At 62.1% G+C, this 21,787-nt stretch overlaps 1 protein-coding gene across 14 annotated transcripts in view; it reads right to left on the bottom strand.

Moving 5' to 3' along the window:
- Positions 1–21,787, bottom strand: part of VAV2 (vav guanine nucleotide exchange factor 2) — a 180,279-nt gene that overhangs the window by 14,223 nt on the left and 144,269 nt on the right. For 7 of the 14 annotated variants that reach the window (XR_010841788.1, XR_010841787.1, XM_067040301.1 and 4 more), the window contains 14 exons: positions 17,630–17,729; positions 16,668–16,763; positions 15,908–15,976; positions 14,297–14,383; positions 11,713–11,798; positions 10,924–11,056; positions 9,705–9,719; positions 8,850–8,959; positions 7,665–7,766; positions 7,188–7,276; positions 4,606–4,622; positions 3,716–3,737; positions 2,348–2,475; positions 973–1,047 (listed from right to left, as the gene is read on the bottom strand). Coding sequence is in view for 12 of the 14 variants with exons in the window: in XM_067040301.1 (XP_066896402.1) it covers positions 973–1,047; positions 2,348–2,475; positions 3,716–3,737; positions 4,606–4,622; positions 7,188–7,276; positions 7,665–7,766; positions 8,850–8,959; positions 9,705–9,719; positions 10,924–11,056; positions 11,713–11,798; positions 14,297–14,383; positions 15,908–15,976; positions 16,668–16,763; positions 17,630–17,729 (1,129 nt within the window). In the remaining 2 variants the exon portion in view is untranslated. The remainder of the gene's footprint in view (positions 1–972; positions 1,048–2,347; positions 2,476–3,715; positions 3,738–4,605; positions 4,623–7,187; positions 7,277–7,664; positions 7,767–8,849; positions 8,960–9,704; positions 9,720–10,923; positions 11,057–11,712; positions 11,799–14,296; positions 14,384–15,907; positions 15,977–16,667; positions 16,764–17,629; positions 17,730–21,787) is intronic. The other 7 variants (XM_059073293.2, XM_059073292.2, XM_067040303.1 and 4 more) reach the window with 1 other exon arrangement.

Below are 21,787 nucleotides of genomic sequence, written 5' to 3' on the forward strand. Positions count from 1 at the left end.
AGGCGGCTGCAGCTGCTCAGCAGTGGACAGGCGCACACCCTACACCTCGCATTCTCCGCAGCAGATGGGCCGCAGCCCCAGGGACAGGCATGGGGCCGGCAGCAGTGCGGCCTGCAGGGGGAGAGCCGCGTCTGCAGCACACCTTGCGGCTCTCCAGACCCCACGCCGCGCCCTCGCTGGCCTGCCCCCCCCCCACTGGGCCACAGGCTGGGTAGAGCCTCCCAGGCTACCTGTCCCCTCCTCACCCCATTCACCATGCAGATGGGGAAACTGAGGGCCAGGGTTGGGAAGGGACCCCCCCCCCCCCCGCAGACCACCCAGTGAGTTAGTGACATTTTCTTCCTCTGCTGTCTGGTCCCTTTGACCTGCCAGCAAAGCCTGTCCTAAAATTCTTTCTCCTTCAACTGGGCAATGGCCTGCACAGAAGCAGCAGGCTGGGCAGTGGGGCCAGAGGCCGGGCAGGGCCCGGAAGGTGGACCAGGCCTCCCAGGGGGTCGGGCACCTGCCTCCTGCTCCTTCGGGGGAAGTTTCACTCTCGCACTTTTAGCTTTTTCTGGGGTGTGTGTGGGTGACGCCATTGATGGCTGACAGCTCGATGCCTTTTGTAGCAGCATTTGCTCCACAGGACTCAGATGAAAGAAATGCCATGTTGCCTCTTTTCTAAACATCATAACATCTAGCTCTGAGTACTTATGCTCGAGGGAGAAGACTTATAAAGTCCCTCCAGTTTGGAGAAAGGCAGCTGGTCTTTGGTCTATCACACCTGCTGCAGAGATGCCCATTTTAGTGTTTTTAAAACAGCCAAGCCCTCCCAAGAGGAGGGATCCCCTGCCCCTTGGCCCTCCGTCCCAGCTCCGGGGCCAGCTCACAGCAGCCTGAACAAGTCCAGGGCGTCCTGAGTGAGGAGACAGCTCTCAGCACCCACGGCCCCCTGGCCACCGTGCTCCAGAAGCTTCCATGGGAAGTACTCACCCTTCCATCCACTGGACAGGGCTTCACAGACGAGCTAGGGAAGTAACCTGACTTCCTGGTTTGCACCAACCGACCCTGGGAGAGGACAGATGGTCAGGGCCGGCGGGGCCTGGCCTGGCCAGTGGTGTGGGGAGGGGGAATTGTAGCATGCGCCCAGCTTGTCCTGAGAAGGACGAGGGGAGTCCCTGAGAAGCCCATCACAGCATCACCTCCCTGCTGTAATCTCAGCTGACCTCACCACCGTTTGGGGCAGGAAAGGTGAGGGGCGCCCTCACTTCACAGATGAGGACACTGAGGCCCAGAGAAGTTACAGGGCTTGCTCGGCGCTGGGACTAGAGCCCCCTCTCCTGGCTGCTGTTTCCTCTAATCCACACCGGCCCTTCCCAAACCGTGAGGAGCATGTGGACCTGGGGGTCTTGATAAAACACAGCACACAGTGTGGGAGGGCCTGGGGGCGACCGTTCACTCTCTCCGTTCCCTCTGCTTGGAATACCCTCCCGAGGCCTTCCCGGCAGCTCCTCCTCAGCCCCCACTTGCACATCAGCAAAGTGTCTCTGCAAGGCCACCCACCCCTGATGGCCCTGGTGGCAGCTAGGGAGGGGAACTGGGTGGCTGGGGGCAGCGCGGGGCAGACTGTACTGCAGACACCTCCTCAGCTCCTGAATCTCCAGTTACGCGAGGCCGAGTCTAGTGCGGTAAGTTCCTAAGTAAGTACAAGGACCACCACACAACAATGACGACGGCAGGAACAGTACTTGGCCACGGGCGAACACGCACGCACGCTAGCGTCAGCTCTAAGCAGGTCGCCCTGGTCACCCAGCCTGGGCAAGTGCCCCGGTTCCCTGTGGTGCCATGCAGACCCCGCGGGCTGGGGCTCGGGAGATCTCGGAGCAGCACTGACGGCTCCCCTTTCTCAGGCCTTATAACCAGAAGAGCAGGTGTCATGGCTCAGAACCGTAAACCACCACATGGACCTGCGTCCGTGCTTTTTGGGCCTCCTGGGGCAGGGCGGTGGGCGGGTCTCGGTCATGCGGCGCCCCCCTCCCGCCCCGTGCTGAGCAAGGTGGGGCTGGCCTGAACTGGGCGGGGCCTGGGGGATGTGTGTGTGCAGGACACCACCCAGGCGGGAGGCAGACAGGGAAAGGGCTTGGACGCCAGGAGGAGGCTCTCTTCCGTGAGGGGATGCTGCACTCCCTACCACCTCAAGGCAAACACCCCAAGACCCAGGCCCTGCTAACAGCCCACTTCTCTCGACCCCGACGGTCTCGCACCCCAAACCCAGGCCTGCCTGGAAACGCAGGACTCTCTGCTTCTACCCTGGGGAGCGGGGAGGCAGTTGCCGGGGGCCCGAGACCCTCCCGGGTCCAGGACGCACCTCCCACCACTGAGACTCAGGGTCGCCTCTCAGTAGCTCAATCACATCGCCCGTCTGGAAGGTGAGCACCGGCTTCCCGGGCGGAGCAGGGTTGCCATGGTAATTCTGCACGGCCACCATCTTGGGACCTGCGAAGGACAGGGCAGGAGAGGGCGTGGCTCGGTGACTTCATCCTGACTTCAGCCCACCCCAAGTTGACCTAGACCTCCCCGGCCTTCTCAGACCTCTCAGGGCTCTTGGAAGTGGGTCATGGGCCTGTATTACCCCTCCCTAAATTCTTCCCGTAAGGCTCCCACGTCCCTTTGTTAAATATCATAAGTAAACTATTTATAAGATTAACAGATGCAGGGTATCATTGCAGTAATAGCAACTTATTTTTTTAATTTTAATTTTATTTTTTTTGCGGTCCGCGGGCCTCTCACTGTCGCGGCCTATCCCGTCGCGGAGCACAGGCTCCGGACGCGCAGGCCCAGCGGCCACGGCTCACGGGCCCAGCCGCTCCGCGGCATGTGGGATCCTCCCGGACCGGGGCACGAACCCGCGTCCCCTGCATCGGCAGGCGGACTCTCAACCGCTGCGCCACCAGGGAAGCCCACAACTTATTTTTAAAGAGCACTTTATGTGCTGTCATCCAAACACCTTTCGAATCTGTGACTGAGAGTCAACAGCATGGAGTAGGAGACGGGCATCCATCCTGTTAGAGGCGGGGGCCGGGTCAGCGACCCGCCAAGGCCACTCGGCTACTCCGGGGCAGCCCTGGGCTGATGGGGGGGGCACGCCTGAGCCCCCCCAAGCTCGTAGGCCTCTCCCAGACCGTGCTCTGCTCTGAGCGGCCCAGCCCTGCATGGGCTGCATCTGCCAGGCCTGGTTCCTGAAGCTGGTGCCCCAGAGGCAGCAGCATGGTTTTTGTTTTGTTTTCATGATTAGGTTGGACTCTGTCCGCGGCTCAGGCCGCCTCATACCTGTTGCTTTCAGTTCTCCTGCTACCCAACGCAGAGCAAGGGGGGCGTGGGGGGATGGAGAAAATGGTAACGTGAGAGCAGCAGTGTCCCAAAGTCTGCTCTGCTCGGGGTCTCCGGGCTGTAGTTCAGGGCTTCTACTGGGCTGAAGGGAACCTGACTCTCTGCAGGCTGTGGGCCCCCTCCCCGTGCCTGGCGCTGCGTCGTCAAAACCTAAGGAAGCTCCCAGGGGGAGTGGCCGTGGAGGTGGGAGGGAGATGGGGCCGGAGGGCGGCACACAGCCTGGGAGCCTGGAGCCGAGAACACTAGACAAAGGCGGCAGAGTCACCGCGGCCAGGCCCAGGCTCGGCTCCCAGGGTGACCGCTGACAAGGACGACACCAGAGAAGACCCAAGTCCCACAGACTCACCTGGCCCCGCTCCAGAGGTGTCCTGTGAGAGCAAGGACAGAGGATAGTGAGGAGGAAAGGCTGCCCAAGCACCCCACACCCCCTGCCCCCCACACCCAGAGAGAAGGGTCAAGGCAGGAAGCGGGGAGGAGGCCAGGGGCATGTCCTGAACGCCCACAGACATTTGTGGTGGTGACAACCTACTTCCCTGTGTGACACGATTCTTACTTACACCCTCCACCTTTGTACCCCTCTGCAGCCCTGGGACATCTGTCCTCTTCCCCTCCCATCCCTTACCATTAACTTCCACCTCCTCCAGGAAGCCTGCCCTGACCACCCCAGCCCAGGGCCTCCCTGCTCAAAGCTTGGGGTTTGTCGTCTCTGTCCGGGACGTGTCCTGCTGCATACACTAAATGTTCTGTCTCCCCTCCTCTTTGAGGGCATCTCTGTAGCCTACGCAGGGCCCAGTAAGAGCCCATTATGTGCTGGTTAATTTGACCGGACCCCACGGCTGGGGAGAGACACGACGTCCACACCCCATAAGTGAATTCAGTGACTCCGTCCCCAAGTCAGCTAAAGAGAGGGCTCTACGTCCATCAGGATGGGTGGCAGGTGGGCAGACGCCTGTCACAGGGCTGGGCACCCACAGCCGCCAGCAAGCCACTGGGCAGGTGGAACGGGTGGGCAGCCAGGCAGGGGGACAGCCATCTGGGCCCAGGAGGCCACGCACAGGGACCCATTTCTACTGACGACCACAAAGGAAAACAAAGGCCCCTCGTAACCAACAGGGGCTCTGCAAGCCGGCCTGGCCCCAGAAGCATGAGGGCTGGAACGGTTGGGTCTTTCCGGCTCCAGGCACAGGGCGGTGTAGGGTGCAGGGCATGGGGAAGGGAATGGTTTGGGGGACTCACCAGGTCTGCAGGAGAACCTGAAAAGGAAGCACATCGGGGTCAGAGCCGCTGGGCGCACCTGAGTGTGTGAGCAAGGTGAGCTTCAAGGCCCTTCCTTTCAGACATGGATCATGGACATGCGTGCTTGGTGACCGCAAAAATCTCTCAGTTACTTCTGATGGCAACTTCTGAGCTCTGGTTTTAGGGGGCCCACGGGAGAACACACACTGGGTATCAGACCCAAGGGCAAACAGGTTTTCCTGCATGAGACAACTCTGCCCCAACGGCAGCAACTGCCTGATCACTGGACAGAACCTGGGCTCAAAGGGAAGATTTCCACAATTGATTAGTGATGCCTGCCGTGGGCAAATGACAGAAGATGTGGTAGTCGTGCTACTCTATTTGTCAGCACCTCGGATATGGGACACCTCAGCTCATCAGATGGAAGGCAAACATTCTAAAGATTCTTTCCACCTGCCCTGGGGTGACCCAAGGGGAGGACACAGCTCCAGGCTGGGCCCCAGCCATCTGACAAGCTGAGCTGCCACTCCACCACCAGACAAAACAAGCACCACAAGGGCTAACGTGTGGCTGATGTGACTTCAACACCATCTAACACGCGCAGTCGCAGCCTGCTTTGGGCAGACGTAGGATCTGACAGACCCTGCAGAACAGAGGTTACAGGCGTCAGGAATCAGGCACGTGCCCTTGGGGGAAGCACACGCTCCTTAAAATAAAACCAGGTGCCCACCACGGGCTCTCAGTGACACGGGGAGGATGCTGATGACTTCAGCTTTCGAAAGATATGCAATTGCCTAACTGGTAAAGGCTCAACTACACATATCATGAAAAACACAAAAACCTAAAAAGAGATGGGGGACGGGGGGTGGGGGCATTGCAAAAAAGGGAGAAGGCAGGTGATGGCTAACAGCAGCTGTTTTTGCCTGGTGTGACAAAAACCAGGACTGCTTTCATCTCCCTTACTTTTCTCTGTATCTTCTATGGGAAATGGATATTTAATAATCAGAGAGGAAAGGAAACAGAAAGTTATTTAAAAATAAGAAAACTTGACAGGAAATACACCAGAATATCACCTTTGGTTATTTCTTAATACGTTCACAAGTGATCATTATTTTCTTCTTTATTTCATTTCTTTTTTTTCCTCTAAGTTTTTGATAAAGAAGTATGTTACTTTTAAGATCAGGAAAAAAACGTCAAAAGAAATGAACTGTCCAGTTGCTTGACGCAAAGGACACATGGCCACAAGAGGGCGGTAGCCATGGGCAAAGCTGAAAAGCTGCGTTGGGGCCAGTGGGGGCCGGCAGCACCCTCTAGCCCGGAGGAGACTGGCAGGGTTGCTGAACTCGCGCCGGGCCGGAGTGGGCTGCATCGGGCGGGCCTTGGTGGGGACGAGGGGGTCTGGGCTGACCTGTTGGACCCTCCTCCCCGATCAGGGCACTGGGCCAGCAGTCACAGTAAATGAGGAATTAACAAACTCTCCTACTCTGGACGGTGGCGTCTCGGGTGACAAGCAGGCCCGGCATGTTTCCCTGTCTACCTGGAGCGTGGTTAATCCCCTCCGAGCACAGCTCCCCTGAGTGTGGATGTCAGCACAACAGCCCCATTTCACAGCGATGTGGGAGCATCTGGGCCCCATGACACAGGGCGAGCAGCGTGGTGCCTGGCGGGTGCCCCGTGCCCGGGTCCAGTGCTCAGCCAGCCCCTGACCGAGGCGGCTTTGAAACCTTCCAGAACCATCTCAGGCTTTCCGGCTGCCCGTCCAGCTGCTGTAGGCTGGGCCCTCCCCCAACTCATCCCCCAAACCAAGACGACTGACAGGAGCCTCAGGCTTTCCCCGTCTGAGGCGAAGGGGAGCACAGGAGGTGCGTGCACGCACGTGAACCACGTACAAACAGGGCCGTAGCTAAAGAGGGCCGGGCCTCTCCGGGGCGGGGCAACCCGGGGGTGAGGTGTCCCTCTGTGGTCGGAAACCTCCATGCAACTTGCCAGGAACGCTCTGTGCCCTCTGCAGGGTGGAGTTTCTAGAGGCCTACAGCTGCAATGCGGCGGGGGGTGCCCAAGAGGCCGAGAAAAGCCAGCCAGTACGCAGTTAGGAGGAGGGCTTTGCCATGGAATCCCAGCTCCCGCTACGCCTTTTTTTTTTTTTTTTGCGGTACGCGGGCCCCTCACCGCTGTGGCCTCTCCCGTTGCGGAGCACAGGCTCCGGACGCGCAAGCTCAGCGGCCACGGCTCACGGGCCCAGCCGCTCTGCGGCACGTGGGATCCTCCCGGACCGGGGCACGAACCCGCATCCCCTGCATCGGCAGGTGGACTCTCAACCACTGCGCCACCAGGGAAGCCCCGGCTGGGCCTTTTGACACAGTGTGAGCCGGGACCAGCGTCCTCCCCTCTCTGAGCCTCTTTTCCTCATCTTGTCCCTGCCCCACGGGGTCCCCATGGCAGGCAAGGAGAATGTGGGAACAACGCCAGAGCCAGCAGCGGCGAGGGGTGACGGGACCCTCGGCTCGGGGCATGTCGCGGGGCCCTGAGGACCAGCCCCCAGGGCTCGTGGCCGGGGGAGGGGGTGTGGGATGGGTACTCACTGATCTTGCAGGGAGGGGTCACCTCCAGGCACTCCTTGTGTGCCCCGACGCCACACTTGGTGCACAGGTAACCCTGGTAGAAGGTGCCTCTGCGCCGGGGCGGGAGAGGGAAGGGGCAGGAGGTGAGGTGGACCACCAGAGCCACCTTGCCTTCTGCCCCCCGAGCATCACCCCTCCAAGCCCTGGAGCCCAGGACCCCCGCCCTGACGCGCAGCCTGGCGCTGGCCCTCCCCTTAGACGGTCCCCGGCCTGGCTCTGCCATCCCCACAGGGGGCCCCGGGCACCCACGGGGACAGTCACCTCCCCTCCCGGCTAGATCCCAAACGTCCGAGGGCCGGCTGCCTCCCGCACGATGGGACGTCTCCCCGGGTCCCTGGGGCCCGGGCCGGCGCTGGCCGAGGGGTGCTCGGCGGCAACGGGGGCACAGGCGGGAGGCAGCCGCGGGCTCCCTCGGGGGCCGGGAGGGGGCGCCCTCACCTGAGAAGCATCCTACAGGCTTTGCAGTTGGTGGTCTTCTCAAACGTGTACATCTGGAAGCTGTGGTGGTTGGCGTTGGCTTTGTCTGGCTTGATGTTTGACCTGATGGGAGGGAAAGTGGGCTGCGAGGGAAAGCGGGCTCCAGGTTCCCTGAGCGCCCCCGAAACGGGAGCCGCCAAACCAGCCGGGATCTGGAACGCGGCCGTTGAGTCAGGAGGCCAGGACTCAAGAGCCAGGATCTTCCCCGACACCCGGGCAGACCGGAGGGGCCCTGACCCCCCGGGGGGGATGAAGGGTCTGAGTGGGAGCTTTCGAGAACCTTCCGGGGTGATGGTTAAGGGCTGTATCTGGACAGGGCTTGAGGATGGGCCGGTGCAAGCATTTGTGGTGACTCGGCCCCACCCGGGACGTCACTGTGTGCGAGCCTGAGATCTAAGAAGCTAAACAAATCGTGACTTCCTGACGGGCACGCTCACTTGCACTGATGTCCGCAATTCACTACAACACGTCCACTAGCAGACGGCACCGGGGCTGGGGGACGGCACGTGACAGAGAACCGCACGAGACGTGAAAGGAGGAGGCCGGGCGTTTACCACGACGTTCTTTCAACTTGGATTAATACTTGAAAATGTTCATGAGAATCGTGGGGAGAAAATCACAACCCCTAGAAAGCCTTGGGGCCACCGCCTGGCCGCCATCTATTCTGACGTGTCCCACGCGGGACCCCGTTGGATCCTCCCAATAATCCCAGAAGCTGGGCATCTATCTCACCAGGAGGAAGAGGCCAGGGAGGTGAGTGCACCTGCCCGGAGGCCCCCAGGACCTGCCACCCTGGCCTGAAGGCCTGATGTGGCCAGGGAGCCCCATGATCGCCTTTCTCTGTTGGGCTAATTGGGGCTCCTCCTAGATTTCACGGAAAAACAGCTCTGGGGCTTTTCCCCAAAGGTGACAATCCGCCGGCCTGTAAGGGCCCAGGGATCCGGGTCACCGTGAGTCCATCTGGCACCGAGGCCACTCCTGGCCACTCGCTGCCCTGCCGGTCAGGTGTGGGAGGCTCGGCCCCAGGGGGGAGGGCCCTCTGGCCGCTGTAGATTAAAGAGCGAGGCTGCCACCCGGGGGGGTGAGGTTCCCCGGGAAAAGTCCACGTGGCATCCCACACCCACGCCGCTGCCACGGCGGACTCACATGGCCATCTCAAACTGTTCCATCCACTTCCTCTTCATGTCTTCCGTCTTGCAGAAAAACTGGAAGCCTTGCTTGCCTTGAAGGTGAATTAGATAGAAGCCGTAGGACCACTGTGGGAGGAGACGGGGGACACGCTTGCAACGGGCATGGCTAGGTGCACACAGGTGCACTCGTGCCTGGGCCTGCACGTGCACACACGTGCGTATGTGTATGCAGCCTCTAACGAGGTGTCCTGGGACCCATCTCCGACCCCCTCCAAGGTGCACCCTCACCTCAACTGAGGTCTCTGCTGGTTTAGCCCAGGCCACCTCTAATGACCTGCATTGAGACGCTCACCTGGGGCCCCTCCAGGATGCCAGCCCACCCACGTTCACTTCCTAAATGTGATGCTAAAGAAGCTCACTGGTCTGAATTAGAACAACAGGAGAAAACAAGAAAGGCAGAGAGTCTGGGAAGTCTGAGCCCATCTGTGTTAGGAAAGATGGAGGGGAAAGGAAAAGAGGGAAGGAGGGAGGGAAAGAAGAAAGAGAGGACAAAGGGCGGCAGAGAGAGAACAGGCAAAACCCCAGTGGCTCTGAAACCACCCAGGTCCTTAACCTCCAGCCACGGGGAGTGGGTGGGGCGGGCGGGAGGGGAGGGTTCCCTTGACACCCTTTGCAGCCGGCAAGTCTGTTATCACAAATACACGTCTCCTCCTAATCCGGACACTGAGGGGAGGAAGGAGGAGAACGCCAGGAACCCAGCCCGGCTCAGGCCCACCCGGGGCCCCAGACCCCACTCCCAGCTCAGGAGGGAAGTGCCAGCGTCGGCCCGGAGGTGAGGAAGGGGGCGAGCGCATGAGCGTCAGGGGCTTACCATTTTCCCGTGAGACTAGGAAGCGTGAGGAGAGGAAAGGAAAAGGGGAGACGAGATCATCAAGAGGCCTGGCCCAGCCCCGCGGCGGGTGCCGCAACCCAGGACGCTGCCCACTGCCAAGTGCCCCGGGATGGGACCACCATGGCAAGGGCCTTCCTCCCAGAGGGGCAGGTGCCGGGGCGGAACTTGGGGGGCTTCGTCTTCAGCCCTCAGCCTGGGAGGTGGCCTCAGGTCGCTGCCTCTGGGGCCCCAGTGGCCTGTTTTGGACATCAGGGCTAGGCAGGTCACCCCCAGTAGCTCTTCCAGGTGGTACCTGCATTCTACCTGTAAGCTCGGGAGTCCAGGCTCTTTTAGCACTTTGGTTCCTGGCACCCACCCCCAGCCCAGGGCTGCACACGATCGGTACTCAAGCACTGGGTGCAGAAGCAGGACGGAACCAGAGAGCACGGCAGCCCCAACTCAGCATCCATTGCACCACCCGCAGCATCCACGGCCCCACCCCCAGCAGCCACGGCCCCACCCCCAGCAGTCATGGCCCCTCCCTCACCAGTCATGGCCCCACCCCCAGCAGCCATGGCCCCTCCCTCACCAGTTATGGTCCCACCCCCGGCAGCCATGGCCCCACCCCCGGCAGCCATGGCCCCACCCCCAGCAGTCATGGTCCCACCCCCAGCAGCCATGGCCCCACCCCCAGCAGTCATGGCCCCACCCCAGCAGCCATGGCCCCACCCCCAGCAGCCACAGCCCACTGGCTGGACATCAGAGTCCCACAAGCCACAGCAAGGCCCACCCAGTGCCCTCCTCCAAAGCAGGAGGGCTGGGGAGGGGCAGGAGGGTCTGCTTGCTGCAGGGGGCCACATGGGCCAGGCGGCCAAGGTCTAAGGCTGGGCTCTCACCAGCGGCCTCGGGCCAGGTGGCCAAGGTCTAAGGCTGGGCTCTCACCAGCGGCCTCGGGCCAGGGCCCGCTGCTCAGTGTCCTCACTGGGGAGCTGCGATCCAGATCGTGCCCCCCCGACCCCCGTCACACCCCAGGAAAGACTCAGACAAAAGGCCAGGGGGCTGCCGGGCCCAGCACAGCGCGGGCGGAGGCCAGCCCACCTGACCACGCTTTCTCTGGCCACCCCACAACTCCCCCCTCAGGGGGCGTCAGTGCCTGCCCCGCACCAGGCGGCCCAGCCTTAGAAGCCCCTCTGTCACCACCAGGAAGCAGGGGGCTCACCTTCTTGACATCCTTGTTGTTCATGGGGTCGTCGGTCATCTTGTGGAAAAGCAGCTCGATGATCTCCTTCAGCTCGTAGCTGTAGCCCCTCCTCTTGCAGACAATGACCACCTTGTCAAACAGGAACAGGTACCTGGCCCGACAGCACAGCCAGGGACCTGTCAGCACGGCCAGCGCACTGGGGTCCGAGGCCGCGGGACACTTGCGGGGGCCTGGGTGGTCACTGAGAGGGCTGCTCCCTGCCTGGCCCACCGGCTAACTCTGACCCCTCGGCCCGGTCCTGGCTCCTCCACAGCCCTGCCCCCACTGGCCTTCCGCACAGCACTGGCCTCTGCCGCTTACTGCCCGTTTACACGTCCATCCTCCACTGGATAGGGAGCCGCGTGGGGGCAGGGCTCACGTCTTCTGGGACCCCGGCCACGGCCCCAGGCCTTGGACGCAGCAGGTGTGCGTGGAGGACTGAACAAGCTGGGGCCGTGCCAGCTCCCTGGGAGCTTTCGCGTCACCCGCCCGCACTCCTGCCCAGTCCTGTGGCAAACGGCGCACACGGCCGCTCCCAGGCCGGGCCTCTGGCTGTGCCCCAGCCCCGCCGGTCCAGCGCCGGCCACAGGCAGGGCGGCCCCACGGGCGCGGCAGCCACTGGCCGTCGCTCTCACCAGGAAGGAAGGAAGCAATAAAAACGGAGCAACCCAAAGCCAAGTCCACACGAGAAGCTGTTTGCAGACCCGCCGGGGAGCGGGGTGTCTGACTCGGGGGCGCCACCCAGCCGGGCGCCCGCTCCGCGCTCACCTGTCTTGCTTGGTGTGGTTGACTATGGAGCGGACCTTCAGTTCCCCGTCGATCTTTGGTCTCCCGAATTCCTCCAGTTTCACCTGCTGCGAAAGAAAGGGCAAGGCCGTTAGCCCCGGTGCCAGAGCAAGTTCCCTACGTGGAGAGAAACGCAGGTGGGCACGCGTCCGGGGCGGCTGTTTTCCGCAGAAACCAAAGGCGGGAGCGACGTGAGACGAGCCCCCCTGGTTCCGGCTGGTGCTGAGGACAGAAGCGGGGAGCAGAGGACAGGGAGGAACTGGGCCTGCAGACTCCACGCCCCACAGACCCGGCCCTGCTGAGGACTCCCTCCAGCTCCGCGGCAACAAAGGGCGATTGAGGCTGTGGGTCGGTTAACCTGCGGCTGTTCTGTGGAGCCAGAGCGGGAGCCCGGTGGGAAACGCCAGACGTCCGACCCCGAGAAACCAAATTAAAAAGAGAACAAACAGCGCTTATCAGATAGAGGGCGGGCAGGGCGCGGGGGTCCTGCCGCTGGCTCATCTACCACAGGAAGAGCCTTCGAGTTGAACCCCCTCTCTGGTCTGCAAGGATTTCATTTTCGTTTTCTGCCTGGTTTGCATCTGTGCTCCGCTCTGATTCAGAGAGACGTCTCTGGGCGCGTTCCCTGCGCGGTCTACGCGGACCGAACAGGAAGGAGAGGATGCCGCAAAACACCATCGGGCCAGCCCGCCTGGCGCTACGACGGGGGCTCTCAGCATCTTCTTTCAGAGTTTTCTGCATTTTCCAGGAGCTGCCAGAGCAAAACGAAGAGCGCAGCGTGGGTGTCACCCAGGGTGGGACCAGCACCCGGCTTAGTGACTCAGGGCCTCTGTGTCTCATCTCCAAAGTGCGGGAAGAAAGGCACCAGCTCCACCTGCTGGGATGGGGTCCGGACAAAACCACATGCCTGGACAGAGCAGTGTGCCTGGCCCACAGGAACGCTCCACACCTGCTCACCCGCTGTTTAGCTTTTGTCATTTGATGAGCAAGAATTAGTCGTATGTAAAAACGTTAAGAAATAAAAGTCTTGGGCTTCCCTGGTGGCGCAGTGGTTGAGAATCCGCCTGCCGATGCAGGGGACGCGGGTTCGTGCCCCGGTCCGGGAGGATCCCACGTGCCGCGGAGCGGCTGGGCCCGTGAGCCGTGGCCGCTGAGCCTGCGCGTCCGGAGCCTGTGCTCCGCAACGGGAGAGGCCACAGCAGTGAGAGGCCGGCGCACCGCAAAAAAAAAAAAGTCTTCGTGTCACAAAAGTAGTGCCCATCCATCCATCGTATAGTGTGCAGAAAACATCCAACGAGGGGAAAACCGACAGCCCCAGGCCCCAGCAGGCACTAACACCACCGCTAACAGCCTGGGGCACAGCCATCCTTAACCTCCTCTGAAAGGAAAGACCCGTGGGGTCGGGTCATAATGCTGTTCGGCGACTTCTGTTTCCTTTGCTGGACGACACATCACGGTTGTTTTCACGCCACGTGCCTGCACCACGTCCTGTTTGGGCTCTTCTGACCCTGGTCGGCGAGGACCAGACAAGTGGGCACGAGGTGTCAGCCTGGGCACCTGGGGCTTCCTTTGCAAAAGCTGCTGTGCTGATTTGCTTCTGACAGACACTCCCCCGGACTCTAAACGTTCAGGGACCAGAGAGTGAAAATGCATGTAAACCAGTGGTTCTCAGCCAGGGGTGACTCTGTACCCAGGGGACATCTCGTGATGTGGGGAGTTGTATTTGGTGGCCATGACTTGGGCCCCTGAAGGGTGGGGATGCTACCAGCATCTAGTGGACAGAGTCCAGGGGTGCAGCTCAACATCCCACAATGCACAGGACAGGCCCCACAACAGAGAATGGTCCAGCCCCCAATGTCAACAGTGCCAGGGCGGAGAAGCCCTGTTTAGACACTCAGCAGATCAGCGAGAGGCTGGTACCGGTTGGCACAGGCGGGGAAGTGCCCGCTTCCTGGGATGGCCCATCTCCTCGCCCCGCAGGACACAGTGGTTCACCCAACGCCCCAAGGCTGAGCCTCTCTGATGGACCAGGATGAGGATAAGGTCCCATGAGGTGTCAGCCCTGCCTGCTGGAGGTCGAGGGGGAGGGGAGAACTCAAGGGTAACTCCTGGGCGGGGTGACCAAACCCTCTCTATTGTTCCTCATGGGGACAGGAGATGTGGGTGAGCCAGGGGTCCCAGAGCACAAGGAGCCTCAGGCTCCCCCGGGCGCCGCACCCTCCTCTTGGACCCCAGAGAGTTCCGGTCCAGGCCAGGGAGGGAGGGCAGAGCAGTCAATACCGTTCCTCTCCTCGGGCCCTCAGCCAGCGGCCACCTTTGCGCACAGGGCACCTGGGCTGGTCTAGATGCACAGCCTGGCAGTGCCAGGCCAGCCTCAGCTCCAGAAGCTGCTCCACCCCCTCGGCGGGTAGCGCTCAGCACGGCTGCACGTGTCTCCACCACCCGGACGGATGGAGCGTGTGGTCACCCTTCTGCTTATTCAATGCTGAGACCGTGAGAGTCATGTTTTAAAACGTGTACGTATGGTCACCATGATCTTCACTCTTTGGGGAGTCAACACACTTACCAAGTTTTCTATAGAACTCTGAAATTCGCTGATTTTCTTCAGGGTCTCTTTGTCCCGTTTAACTTCGTTTATGTACATTGCCAGGTCCTGGGACACACAGAGGCGGGGAGCGGTTAGCAGGCCCACGCTGGGCAGGGCGTGAGCGGGCTCGGCCCCGAACCCCTCGCCACCGTCCAAGGGCTGAGCATCTCCAAAGCACCGTCCACCGTCCCCAGAGGTGGCTGGCCCTCGAAATGACTGCAGGGGTGAGAAGCGTCACCCCACTCGACAAACGAGGCAGAAAGGCTGCACCCCACCGGCGGGCCAGGAAATCCCTCCGCTTAGAACAGCTTCCTTCTACCCTGTCACTCGGCCCCCTTCTAGGTCAGAGTAGAAGGGAAATAACCAGGTCGACGTGGACCAGCCAGTTCTTGGGCCTGCAGAGCCTCGGCGGAACAAGGGCAACCCCACCGCACAGCCCAGCTACCCACGTGCTGCCGTCTCCTGCTGGCCACCAGGGGGCGCTGCCCGCCGCGATCCAGAGGGCCCAGCGGGCCAGGCACCCAGAGCCCGGGGTGGAGCCCCTGAGACGGGCGGTGGGTAGCGGGTGAGGGCTGGTTCCAGCCTCCCCTCCAGTGCCTGCTGCCCGTCCACACAGGGGGCCCACTGGCCAGGCAGAATCTGAGACCCCGAGGCAGGAACATTACACGATGGGCCTGGCGAGCCGTGCAGCCACCGGGGCCTCCGTGGCACAGGCCACAGAGTTCGCACAGGACTTGGAGTAAGGCTCTCCGGGAGGACAGGCTGCTCAGAGAAGCCCCGGGAACAGACGGCCGAGCAGCGGGGGGGACAGAAGCCAGAAGAGGGGGCGATCCCCCCGGGAACGCGACTTCGCAAAGATGGAGGATGTGCGGGACGTCGCCAGGTGACAAGGACAGGTTCAGCCCGAGCCAACACACAGGCGGGAGGGAGCGGAGCGCCTTCAGGGGCCTGAGAGTGGCCACGCTTGCCTGGACGGCGGGGCATTAGGGGTAAACGCAACTGCGAAGCCAGCGCAGCTCTGGAGGCCTGCGTGCCAGGGTGAGGGTCTGGGCCCGACCCCGCAGGCAGCGGGGGCCACCGAAGGGTTCTAAGAGCTGGAGGGGCGTGAGCTGGGCTCTCCTTCCGGGGGCTGAGCTGCAAGGTGGGCTTCCACGGACGGAGGGAGGAGGGGAGAGGGGCTGCGCCTGGCTGCAGTGGGCGTTTCAGAAGCAGACGCCACACACTGGGCAGCAGGCAGGGTAGGGCCACATGGCCCAGCACTGAGTCCGGTGCCTGGATTCCGGCGACGGTCTGGCAGAGACGGTCAGGGAAGCGGGAGGAAGGGAGGCCCGGGGTGGGGGTGGGTCACTGCGGGCCAGGGGAGGCTAGAGAAGAGAATCCTTAGGGAAGCCCTCTCCACCCACCCCCTCTGCCCCTGGTGGGTCCCATCCACCGCCCTGACCCTGCTCTGCCTCCTGCCGTCCCGGGAAGATCTACATCTCCGATCACCGAGGTAAGGTTGTTAGCGGGCCCAGGTCCAGTCAAGGAGGGCGGGCGCGGTCCACGAAGCCCCAGGCTGGCCCGGCCTCACCTCTGCCTCGGTTTACCCACCTGCATGGCCTCCAGCGCTTCTTTGAGCTGCTGCCTCTCGGGCCGGTCGGTGGAATGGCTCAGAAGTTCCTGGGGGGGTGGTGAGGCGTGGGTGACCCCTCAGGGGTCCCAGCCTGGGCCCGCTCCCCACCAGGCCCCGGGTGTGCAGACAGGGCCAGGCCCTCGGGACAAAGCCCGCCCCACCCCCAGGCTCTGGTCCAGCCGCCCAACTCTGGCAGACAGCCAGCGAGCCCTCCCCCAGGGGACACACGGCTTCGAGGCGAGGTGTCTCCAACTCTTGTGGATAACGGTGTGGGGGTGGGTATATTAAGACAGCGCAAAGCCAGGGGCCGAGCTAACAGGGGACCTGCTGATTCACTAAAGAGCCTTGCCTGGCACCTCACAGAAACCACCGCCTCCCGCGCAGGTCTGTCTGTCCCGAAGGATTTCCTGTTTCCGTGGCTACCAGGAAGCTCAGGGACTGGGTTAAGAGCTCAGCCCCAGGAGCTCTTATTTCTGGCCTGAGGATGCTTTTCTGCCTCTCTCGGTTTTTCTTTTCTCTTACTGATTGAAATCATAATCTTCCTTGTACGCTAACTGACAAATATTCCTCATACGTACAAATACTGCACAGCTCCTGATACTTATTTTGCAGTTTTCAGGCGCTAAGCACGGGCTGCCTTACTCGACGTGCTTGTTCCTCTGTCGCCCCGGCCTGTCTGTGGGCTCCACCCTGCACCCCGGGGGCTGCCGGGCCCCGACCCGCTCCAGCCAGTCTCACCTTGATGAGCAGGTGGTACTTGAGCACCCTCTGCATAGGGACCACCAGCAGGTCCTGCAGCTTAAACTTCCCGTCTTGGACCTTCAGGGTGCACTCCTGGGCGTCGGGGGGGCAGCAGGTAGGTTCAGAGCATCCTTGCCCGGGGACACCGGACCCCAACACTCCCATCCCCCAGCCTGGGGACGGGGGCAGACCCAAGCCCTCAACTGGGGCCCACGTGTCTCGTCTTGCTCTGGTCCGGCTCCCAGAGACCCTCCCCAATCCAGGCGTGTGCAGAGGGGTGGGCTTCACGGCAGGCGGGCAGGGGGCCTGCTGCCTCTCATAGCCTCAGGGGTCCGCAGTGGCCACATGGGGGGGGGATTCTGAGCGACGCCTGGCCTGGGGTCTACCAGAGCCACTGGGGGAGGCCAGCTCGCACTAAGGGGGGCGCCGTCCTCAGGAACCAGGGGCTCCCCGCTGGTTGCCTGGACACAAGAGGGCATCGGGCCTCTCCCAGGGGCGAGTCACCCCCGACACTGCCGGAGCGAACGGACGTGGCACCGGGGTTCACCCTGGGAACCGTCTGAGCGGCCAGATACAACACGGGGGGAAGCCCAGCCTCTGGGGGGACGACACGGCAGGGGTGGGAGGCTCCCAGCAAACGTCCGTCACCTGGGGCCCCCGTGGGGTCCCGAGAAGTCAGGGTCAGGGGTCAATCACAGCCCCCCACTCAGCCGGAACTGGGCCTGGGGTCCTGCCACAGCGGCACCCAGGCTGGGCCCTGGCCTGGGGTGGTGGCCTCCCCTGCCCGCTCTCAACCCCAAAACAAAATGCGAAGGAAAAGAAATCATCTGCCAAAAACATCTACAAAAAACGTCCCATCGCTGCCCCGTCCCCAGCTTCGCATGAAACGGGTAAGAGGCCAGGGAGCTGGAAGCTCGGAAATGGCAAAGGGACGGGCCAGGCCGGGAAGCCCCAAGTACCTCGACTTTCTGTCTGAAGTCCTCCCGGCTGGCGAGGAGCTGGCTCAGCGTGTTCTGGGCGTGTTCCATGCGGCTGCAGTACTCCCCGTAGATCAGGAGCCTGGACGGTGGGTGCACGCGCACACACGCACACACGCACGCACGCACGCGCACACACGCACGCGCGCACACGCACACACACACACACACTCGGTGTGAGCCCGTGCCGTCTTCACGTCAGGCGCTCCTCACGTGTCGGCACATTTAACGGTTTTGTTCCTTCCCTGCCCTGCCCAGGGGGAGGGCCGCCAGCCGTGGGGAGGGAGGGGCACCCTGCCTTCCCCAAACCCAAGGAGGCCCTCTTCCGTGGTTCTGTTTTAGGTCAGGACCGGGTTTGGGGGTGCCGCTCTCAGCCCCCCATCCCGCCCCTGGAAAGGGCCAAAGCCAGACAGAAGCACCCCCCGCCCCCTGCCTGCCCCGGCGGCTCCTGCCCCAGCCCGCAGGCAGTGGGCACCAAGGCCCGGCCCGGCTCTGTGCTTGCCCTGGGGGGCCGGCCCCTGAGCTGACATTTCGAGGTGCGGGGACCCCGTGGGTCAGCCCTTGTTGCTTTTGCACGTGGCACCGATGGTCAGTGCCTGGGTTCCGGCCACCGGCCTCTCAGGGCAGGGTGACGTCAGCCCCCATCACCTGGGAGACGGGGGGCTGGGAGGAGCCGCGGATCCAGGGGAGATGTGGGGGGGTGGGCAGGAGCTCTCTCTAATCCAGCCCTGCCTTCCCCGCTTCCCGCCTCCCTGTGCCCGCGGCCTGCCTGCCGTCCTGGTTCTCTCCTAACACCTCTGCTTTGTCCCCCCCCACGACCCTCCAGGGCCGACAGACCAGAGCCCCCGGCACCAGGGCACTCTCAGGGCCTTGGGTTACTAGCCTGAAACGTCATCTTTCAAAATCTTGTCCCCCGACTACAGAGCAGGCCCCTGGGGAAGGACCAGGCAGGTGACGTCGTTGGCTGTAATAAGGACTCTGCAACGGTCACCGCCTCTGGGAGCCCCCAGGGCCAGAAGCTTCACGCACAGCGTCACGGCCCTTTCACCCACTTACAGAGGTGGGGGTGATGAGCCCCCCTCTCCAGCAGGGAAACCGAGGCCTCAATGAACTTGCTAAGAGTCACCAGCTAATAAAGGGCGACACCAGGAGGCCGGGCCCCGTGCACGATGTTCCACGGACGCCCTGCCAGACGCAGGTCACGCTTGTGTCAGCCAACGTCTCTCCCGGCCCAGCTCTGGGAAGCTCGGGTGAAGATGACCTCAGGCCCATTTCTCTGTCCTCCGCGGACGCTGCCTCACGCGGGGGTACCCGGCGAGGCGCTGGGGGTGGGCAGGCAGGCCTGTTGCTGGCTTCACTTTGGAGGAGATGGCAGTGCATCCCGCTGGGTCTGTGGGACTCCCGGGGCTCTCCCTGCACGGCCCAAGGGACCCACGGTGACCACACCTGGGCCGGGCATCCAGCACCCCGGCTCTGCCACGTGAGCCCCTGGGCAGGTCTCCCCTCCCTGGGGCCTTGGGGGTTTGGGACAGATGGCTGGGTCCTGAGTCCCAAGCCTCGGAAAGCACCCGGCCACACCTGGCAGAGGGTGACATGCTGACCAGGAGCCTCTTTGCATGAGAACCTAAGCCCTGGTTTCCACTTCAAGGAGTCTGCTATTAAATTCAGAATTTTCATATAAAAGTTGATTAAGGGGCTTCCTCGGTGGCTCTGTGGTTAAGAATCCTCCTGCCAATGCAGGGGACACGGGTTCGAGCCCTGGTCCGGGAAGATCCCACATGCCGCAGAGCATCTAAGCCCGTGCGTCACAACTACCGAGCGAGCCTGCGCTCTAGAGCCCACGAGCCACAACTACTAAACCGCATGCCACAACTACAGAAGCCTACGCGTCTAGAGCCCGTGCTCCGCAACGAGCAGCCCACGCCCCGCAACAAAGAGTAGCCCCTGCTCGCCGCAACCAGAGAAATCCCGCGCGCGGCAATGAAGACCCAACGCAGCCAAAAAGAAAGAAAGGGAGGGAAGGAGGGAGGAAGAGAAAGCAAGCCAGTTTCACGTACCAAAGTTAAAAAAAAAAACACACAAAAAAACGGAAACTTGGAAGTAAGGCAAGGTACACACGGAGGACTTGACGGTTCAAGGTCCCACTGGAGCTCCTGGGAACACGGGCCACCCGAGGCCCCGGGGCAGGCGGTCTCCCCGACCCGGCCTGACGCACACTTGCGTGACATTGTTCTGTACACGTGATTTCCGTCACGCTGGAGAAGCAACCCAAAGGTGCCAGCGCTCTTGCCACGGAGAAAATCGACCAGTTTGCATGTACCGTGGTCACCTCATTCCTAACTTCTGTCCCCGCTGACTCTGCGTGCCAGTGTCCCGGACCGTCAGCTGAGCGAGCTTCGTCAACCTCCGGCTTTCATGAGGGGGTGGCCACCAGCTCCGGGGTATGTTATTTAACTGCTTGAACTTTCAACTCCGACCCCATAAAGCGAGCCTGAATGCCTCTCACAGAAATACATCTGACGCCTTATTTCCTCACTGCGTCACTTCTGTCTCAGCCCGCACAGCCGGGGACAGGACGGAGCACGTCCACAGGATACAGGTGGTGCGCCCAGGTGTTCACCCGGGACACGGGAACACGCTGAGACCACGCGTGGCCAAGGCCCCGCCCCGCTCCCGCCCTGAGCTGCCCCATCTGGGAAAGGAGCTCCGGCCAGGGCGGGAGGTAAAGGGCTCTCCAGACGATGGTCCCAGGGCAGCCCTCCCGACAGGGCAGCCACGAGAACCCCTGCGGGGGCTCTAGGGGGTATGAGAGGGTTGTCTCCGTGCAGGACCACCTGACCTCGGGCTTTGAGATGAAAGGCCCCCAGAGACCCTGGTTCCCGTGAATGGAAAGCACAGCCAGAGGGCAGCGCCGTCCACCTAACCTAAGAGCAAGGAGAAGCTGCAGAGCCCTGAAGCCCTCACCTGCCCAGAGCCTCTCTCTCCACACTCACGGAAATCCCACGGGCTCCTGGGATGGGGAACCTGACTTTGTGAACGACGTTCCTCCTACCAGCACGTGTGCAAAGCCCCACAGACGGTCCCTCCCAAGAGCTGGTCCTCCCGCCTCAGCACCGGGCCACCAGCTCCCCAGCCCCCATCCAGCCCGAACCACGGACCCACGAGAAGTCAAGCTCCAGGCCCACCTTGGTCAGCCCCCGCGATAAATACAAGCAGCGTGACTTCAGTGCAAACCCTGCCCGAGAGCCAGCTCCCTCTGTGTGGGAGACGCCTCCTTTAAGCCCACGTGGCAAGGTTAACGGGAGCATCTGCCTTGTCTGAGGATCGAGGCTGCACTGATGGGAGAATAAGCTCCGGAAAGAGAGAGGTGACTGTCCTCTGCCCTTCCGCGCTGCCCGTACCACACCTGGATGCTACCCCATCCTTCATCAGTGATGAGCCTCCGGCATCTTGCCCCTTGAATTCCTCAACGGCTTCTCCTGCCCTCATTAAAAAAATTATGGGGTTCCCCTGGTGGCGCAGTGGTTGGGAGTCCGCCTGCTGATGCAGGGGACACGGGTTCGTGCCCTGGTCCCGGAGGATCCCGCGTGCTGCGGAGCAACTAAGCCCTTGAGCCATGGCCGCTGAGCCTGTGCGTCCGGAGCCTGTGCTCCGCAACGGGAGAGGCCACAACAGTGAGAGGCCCACATACCAAAAAAAAAAAAATTATGAATCCCTATCCTGGCCCACCAGATCCTGCAGAACCTTATAACTGCTCCTCGGAGAACCTCCCCTTCCCGCCCCCTCGCTCCTGCTTCTCTGGTCTCCGCCAGTTCCCCAAACGGTCAGAGCTCCTGGCTCTCCCTCAGCTTCTACTCCCCCCGCGTGGCTTCAGGGCTGATGCCCTCTCCCCCAGGCCCTCAGGAGGCCCCAGCCTGTGCTACAAGTCCCTTCCCCACATCCCCCTCCCCTTCCTTGTGCTCTCAGGCACCATCGCAGCCCATGGTAAGTCTCTCGCCTGTGGACTCATTTCCCGGGGAGAGCTGAGCCTGCTTCGCTCACCCTGATGTCCTTGGCCCGGAGCTCTGGAGCCGCACACAGCAGGCACTCCATAAACGCTTGCAGAATCGGTAAGCCGGCGAACATCCGGGCCTTAGGGGC

This window comes from Kogia breviceps, chromosome 8, assembly GCF_026419965.1.
Source record: "Kogia breviceps isolate mKogBre1 chromosome 8, mKogBre1 haplotype 1, whole genome shotgun sequence".
NCBI classification, from domain to species: domain Eukaryota; kingdom Metazoa; phylum Chordata; class Mammalia; order Artiodactyla; family Physeteridae; genus Kogia; species Kogia breviceps.